The following is a 7,181-nucleotide window of genomic DNA, read 5'->3' as shown; positions in this document are numbered from 1 at the left end:
TCAAAGTTATGGATGGCTGTGGCACCACCAGGGCTTGAACTCACAATCTCTAGATGTTGGGACAAATGCTTAGACGGGGGGTACCAGTCTTACCTAAAAAGGATTTCATTCCAATAAAGCAGCTGCACACCTTATATAACTAATCAGTTGTTTGAAGACTGAGACCAACTGTTTAAACCAGTGGAATCAGGTGTGCTTCTTGTCAGTTGGAATTAAAACCTGCAGTTACACCAGCCCTGGGGGGACTGGTGACCCCCTGGCTTAATATCTCTTTTGTGCCTCTAATACACTGTAAAAAAAAAAAGTTGTTTTAACTTTATAAAGTAATTTACATAGCTGACTTAAAATGTCAAATTCATTAAACATTATATAATAAGTTTACATAACAGAATTTAAGACACATAGTTTTGTTAATTTACTATCTGATGTTGAGTTAACTCAAAATTTGAGGTCAGCCTCAAATCATTCAAAACTTTATTTAATGAAATTGGAAAACTTGGACATTTTATCTATTTTTAGTATTTTATGTCTCCGTAGTATGTTGCATTTTAACCCACTATATTTAAAATAATTTGTTCAGATAACAAAAATGCTACATAGACCAACAAACACAAGTTGGATGTTTTGCAATGCAGAGACTAGATTAACTTGTCGATAGATTTTTCAAGAACACAGACAAGTTTTTCTATACAATAGAGTTTTATTTTTAAGTTAATAAATATTCATGAAGAAACATACACATTAAAATAATTCTACACAATTAAGAACAAATTTCTTCAGATGAAGACATACAGATTTCATTGTAATATATCAGAAATAGGCATGACATAAATAAAGTGTATAAACGGACTGACTGTTAGTCACTGTTAGTGTAACTCATATTTTGTGTGTTTTTTCTGTAACAGCTGGTTTAGAAAGTGAGGATTAGGTCATTTTTTCCAGTGTTCCGGGAGCAACCATTTCCATTTGTCGCCCTGCAGAAAGGAACAAGTAAGTTATTACACAGTTTAGGGTAATGATTATTCACCTGTCCTGTAAATGTGCGCTGAAAAACATGATGTACTTCATTCAAATGTGTACCCCAAAATAACATATATTACATCTACACAATTTTGGTTTTCTGTTTGGTTATTTCTGGAAATAACTGTGTTGATTATTCATATGGAAGTAATGTATACAATCAAGTAAATTCAATACATGACTTTTTACAGTTCTCTACTATGCTAATATGAATCAGAAGTGATAGTATACAACATCTTATATACTTGAAAATCTTATTTATTTATTTATTTCATTTAATATTTAACAAAATGTCTTCAGATTTTACTAAACAGTTAAAAGAGCTTTGGGTGTAGTCATAGCTATAGTAATACACAGTTCAGTTTACAACTCCCATAAATACAGCATTAAATTAGTATCAACATTACATTAGTATCAGTCACTCACTCACCTTAATGCCCCATGTTGACTCACTGGGCTTCGGTTTGCAGTCCTCTAGCGTCTCATAGGTGTTCCCGTGTGCAGAGGAACCTTTAAGATTGGGTGTGTGTCGTGGTTCAGGAATCTGCTCATATGTATTCTCTTCCGTGTGGAAACGTTTTGCCATGTGTTCACGAGGCACTTCAGCATATGTAACATTGTGGTCCTGCTCTTTCGTCATGGACACGGCCTGCTTGGTGTCTCTGGGGTTGGCAGGTTGGCCGGCCAACTGATAGAAAGAGTTATCATATAGCTTATCAAGACTGTGGCTCTGGCATGGCGTTGCGTGGACAGGGGGCCTCCTGGTATGATCTTTCTGAAGGTTAGGGGACAGCTGAGGTGGGCTAGGGGAGGGTGTGTTTAATTTGTATGAACTGTCTTCCTTTGTGTTGTCGTCCAGGAGGGGGAGTGATCTGCTCCTGCAGTCCGACAGGTTGAGTTCTGAGTATATAGTGCCTGGCCCCGGAGCAGGGCTTCTCTGGGCTCGGACCCTCTGCGGGCCAGACGTTCGGGGTGCACCTCTGTCGTTCACCCATGGAGTTCTAGGCTCAGTCTCCCTGTCCTTGGGCTTTAGCTGTTCCAGCTGTGCATACAGAACTTTTCCCTCAGAGCTGTTCTTCTCCTCCAATGAGCTCATCTTGTGTGCTGTGGTTCTTTTTGGAACTGGAGGGACCGCCTGTGCAGAGCAATTATGAACATTTAGATAAAACTATAAAAATAGCAGCTATGCTAGCAGTGTCATCACTGTCGTAACAAAACCTTGTATCTCAGAAACAGTTTAACTTTAGAAGAAAAAACATTCTTATTTTTAGTGCACCGTAAATTAAGAAGATTTTATACCAAATAATTTTGGACCATTTCTATTGGTCCATTCATCATGAAAGGTTTATACAGCATAAAGAGCAGCTGTTTTTTTGCAAATAGTGTAAAGCACAAACAAACAAAAACAACGAGCTTTTGATGTAACCGAGACAATACATTTGTTTTTGATATTCAAATTGTTTTTAAACTATACTTAAGTACAGTGAAAAAAGGTAATGTATTAAATCGATTTGGCTCAAATGTGTACATTATTTCCACATGAATAAAATACATCAGATCAACATTATGATCACAATAATCATGTTTATATAATATATTTTATTCACATGGAAGTGACGTACACATTTGAACCAAGTCAAAAACTTTTTCTTTTTTTTCTGTTATTTTTTCACTTGAATTCATATAAGGACTACTAGTCTTTGTGTAATATTATGTAACATACTTGTGTGGTTCTGTTGCTCCTGGATGGCACTGTTGGAGGCTGTTGAGGCTGACTGGCTGGCTGTTCAGTGCGCTGGTCCCACATGCTCCTTGCTGCCTTGACATTCACCCCTGGCTTACCCTTCGGCTCGAACTGCACTACATCATACAGATCACTCGTTGATGACTACAGAAGAAACAGACAACATAACTCAGTGACAAACAACTTTCAAATGTACAGCATGTTATACACTTACACCTGTAGAACATAATAAATGACACAAACTACAAAAGCAGCTCTATAATTGTGCTCTTAAACCCTTAAGACCTGTATGTCAAACTGCACGTAAATTCTTTACTCTTATCACTCTTATTAGTTTCATAGTACACTGTAAAAAATGGTTTGTTAGCTCAAAAATTACTTCATGTGGTAACAAGTAATAAAGTTTCATTCAAAGTATTTATTTAAGTTGAAAAAAGATCATTTGGCTGTTACCACATGAAGTAATTATCTATAGTAATAAGTATTATGAGAATAATATCAGAATAATAAGCCTAGGGATCAAAAAACGGTCTATAAATATCTTGGGTAAAAGGTGTGGTGAGTGTGCCGTACCTCGAAGCAAGACATTGTCAGATATTCCCCAAATGGCTCAATGGGTCTGCTCTTGTAATACTCGATCAGGCTGGTAAGTGTATCGTGCATCTCGGTGTCCCCCGTCACGATAAACTGCCCCTCCTTATTCTGGTTGATGACAAAGTGCCGACACCGGTCGCGTCCTCTGAAATAATATGAAAATTTTTTCCTCCTGAAGGTTCTAAGATTTCATTTGAACTTAGGACATCACATCAATTTCCTCTTTTGCATGAGGGACATGCAAATCGTGCAGAGAATGTGTCACAGTAATTACCAAGAGGAAACAGCTGAAGTGCAGTGTCTTTATTTGATGTTTTCCAATCTAAAGTGCAGGTAAATGTGAGATGGGGAAATCAGTTTAAACTCACCTATATGAGAGAATATATCCAGTGGCTTTGTCACTAAGGCGAATGAGGAAACAGCCCACTTCTTTATCTCTCAGATGATCTTCTGCATCCCTGTGCAATACAGACCAATGAAAAATTCATCTTCTGGTAGCATATTTTTAAACCACATATTCAGCTGCCCTGCCTTTAGCCAAGGACCAAAAATGTATTACAATGTGGCTGAACTGGAAAAAAAAAAATCAAATTCTAATTCAAGTGATTTGAATTTCATCATAAATGTTTTTACTGTATGGTCGACAGAGTTGCATTTTTCATAGCAGATTCATGAAATACAAATATGTTGCTGAAGCTGGTTGAACATCAGGATAAATTTGGTTTAAGCTGTTACTTAGACATGAAATGACTCGTAACTACAATAGCAAGCACTTCGGAGACAAAATGTATCCTAAACATAAACAGCTAATGTATAAAATATCTGTAAACAATAGTTATCAGATGCTGACATAACTTCATCTTACATTCAGCAGCCAGTAATTCTAATCTTTTGTCTGAACCAATATAAATATTCCAACATCTGTTTTTAATTTCACTTTCCTCTCTCTCTATGTGATTCTTACTTTCTGCTGATGAAGCCCTGGAACCAGGCAGGGAAGTTTCCTTCGTGGAGGATGAGTGGAGCTTGTGTCTCAGTGAACCATTTGAGGGCCAGTTCCCTCAGCTTGCTCTCCGTGCTGTCCAGCTGGCTGTCGGCTGCAGGCCGTCTCTGCTCCATCCTCACGCGCTCCTGGGCACAGCCAGAGAGAAGAGGCTTTAGCTCAGACTCTGTGCTTAACCTGCCTTGAGCATTACACCTGCACCAGAGTGGATCCACTCTGTCGCCCTAATTTGCCTATTTTCCACCTGGCGTCATAAAGTGCCCTTGGCCAGCTCAACACAGTCATTGTTCTTGTTTATCTTGTCCAAGCTGGTTAAGGTAATGCGGTTACATTTTACTATCGCTGCCCATGCTCCCACCCAGAGAAGTAAGAGAGTGCAGCCCTATGTAAATTCAGCATTGAGAATAGTCAATTGCTGTTTCTCTAGTCTTCTGGTTAGGGTTATGATAACAGTTACTGCAATGACTTTTCCCAGAAAGCTCCATAACTCAAAAATCATTGTAAGATAAGCACGTATCACCATTAAAATGCTAACACTTCAACCCTGGCAGGTGAGGAAAAATACATACAAATGTGATGACATGTAATACATATTTATTTCTGATTTAGGCCCTGAACCCTGAAACTGTAAACTTTAGTTCAGTTGTTCAGTTATTAATCATAAGTCCTATTATCCAGTAACTGCTATAAATTATTTGACAACTATAATGAAACTAATATAGAAGGTATGTTAACAGAGCAAGGAACGGAAGCATGGACCCTCATAACCTTCCAGTGTACGTGGTTAAAATACACTGAGTCAAACATCAGCCAAACATTTCTAAAATCTTTTGGACTTGTGAATGCACAAAATATTTACCTTCAGGCAAAACATCAGGCAGGAATGGAACCTGTGCTTGGACCTCTTCTGTTCCATTGAGCGTCGTCTAGTGAGGCAGCTTAGCTGAGACTTGAAGCTACACTGTCCAAGGCACTGCGGATTGTGCCATAGATTTTCTGAGTTCAAATAAAATAAATCTTTTAAGTCCACAGTTATACATATCAAAAGTTGGATTTTCACTGACACACTGATACATTCAGGCCTGATATATAAATGAGTATATATATATATATATATATATATATATATATATATATATATATATATATATGAAAGATTTGTAAAACATGTAGGCCTATGTAATTGTAAAAATGAAAAACAAATGATCATAAATGTATAATTATATATATTTATACCATTATGACCATCAAAAATGAGCATTCATGCATATTCTGTTTAATGTACTGCAACACTAAAAAGCATTGATATAGAAAAAAAGTTGTGTATATTTATCTGGTAACATCCAAAATCAAATGCTCATTTGAAAAATAGTCTAAAAAAACTTGAAATTCTTGAAAGCAACTCATTGGACCAGAGGAGACATACCTGTTGTTGAACGTTGCTGCATGTGATATGATTTGAGTCTCATGTTGCTGTAATCAGAGGTTCTCTTCAGTTGCTTCAGAGGAAAGAAAAGGCGTTCTGAGGGTGTACACACAGTTACAGGACTGATATACGTTGCTGACATTTACATTACATACTGTTCCATGGGGCCCGGAAAATTTAAACGTGTTGTGCAAGGGGTAAAGTGAACAGCTCATGTCTGGGTGAATGAGACTGCAAGCGGAGAGGAAAAAAAGCACACACACATACACGCGCACACACACACACACACACACACCCTCACAGAGAGATCTGAGGGTTTTCACCAGCTTAGAATTTCCTGAAGAGAAATGGAACCAAGCAGGCAGAGGAAAGAGATGTGGTCTCTGTGTGCGCAATCACAGTGCGACTGCTGGCAGCAGTGGATAATGTACCTGTGGGAAGACAAACTGGATGTGAGAATAAGTGTCTGTAATTTACAGTAATACCATTCATGCCTAAAGCCTCGATTAGAAATCATTAAAACACTCTGGCTAGAAAGTTGGTACAGCCACAAAGGCTTTTTTAATGAAAACAATGCTACAACACTGTAATCACTAGACTATATGCTCATTTACCATGCTTATGAAGAGTCAGTTTGCCCTGTAGTCCATATAGTTACTGAATAATAAGCATTAGGATGTAATAAGCTTGTTATTTTACAGAGTTAATCCAATGGTTTGTTGCAATAAATCTGGCTACAAGAATTCATTTTCACCACATAAATAAGTCCATCTCATCTTTTTCAAGAAAGATCTACTTTCCCTCCAGTGAATTCCACTGCTGAAATTCCAACGTGGACTCACTGTTAGAATATCAGTTTCATTACTGTAATGTAGCTTTCACACATCATGGTTAATCTGTATTTACTGCTGCTTTGTGACAGCCTGACCTACCTTTTCCCTCCATGAGTGGGACAACAACCTCTTCAGAGCCAATGTGTCACAGGTTTCACCCCAAAGCCTTACAGCCCCAAGACACACCTCAGTTCCCACAAATTAGACCACCAGTGTGGGATTACAGTACATTTTATTCCAGTCTACTACGGTTAGGCCTACTGGGGATTTTGATGTTGTTGTTTATTTCTTTGATGAGTCATAATTACTAATCATTGCATGAAATCCTTGGTTCTCATTGGACCAAATCAACGTGTTGTCTAAACATATTCTAAACAGGATTAATCTGTGAAGTACAGAAGGACTGTATATGACTAACATGGGGTGCCACAGGTTGTGTACATGCCATTCGGTTTTACTGTGGAGGACTGATCTTCATCAGTGTTGCCTATTTGGTTGTTCATGGGCATTATTTGAAGGGCAAAAAGAACCAGCATACTCAATTACAGTAATATTTTACCC

The 7,181-nt window shown here is 37.9% G+C and overlaps 1 protein-coding gene across 1 annotated transcript; it reads right to left on the bottom strand.

Moving 5' to 3' along the window:
• Positions 1 to 680: 680 nt before the first annotated feature.
• LOC118811297 (hematopoietic SH2 domain-containing protein homolog) lies at positions 681 to 5,945 on the bottom strand. Its single transcript, XM_036575451.1, has 8 exons — positions 5,788 to 5,945; positions 5,221 to 5,357; positions 4,323 to 4,489; positions 3,727 to 3,816; positions 3,338 to 3,503; positions 2,744 to 2,908; positions 1,451 to 2,155; positions 681 to 974 (listed from the first exon to the last, which is right to left on the bottom strand). Exons 1-8 carry the CDS (start codon positions 5,927 to 5,929, stop codon positions 930 to 932), a joined length of 1,617 nt encoding a protein of 538 aa, XP_036431344.1. The 5' UTR covers positions 5,930 to 5,945; the 3' UTR covers positions 681 to 929.
• Positions 5,946 to 7,181: the final 1,236 nt, after the last annotated feature.

This window comes from Colossoma macropomum, unplaced genomic scaffold (assembly GCF_904425465.1).
Source record: "Colossoma macropomum unplaced genomic scaffold, Colossoma_macropomum, whole genome shotgun sequence".
Taxonomy (NCBI): domain Eukaryota; kingdom Metazoa; phylum Chordata; class Actinopteri; order Characiformes; family Serrasalmidae; genus Colossoma; species Colossoma macropomum.
Note: the sequence above shows the minus strand (reverse complement) of the source record. Positions and strands in the feature narration are given on the sequence as shown.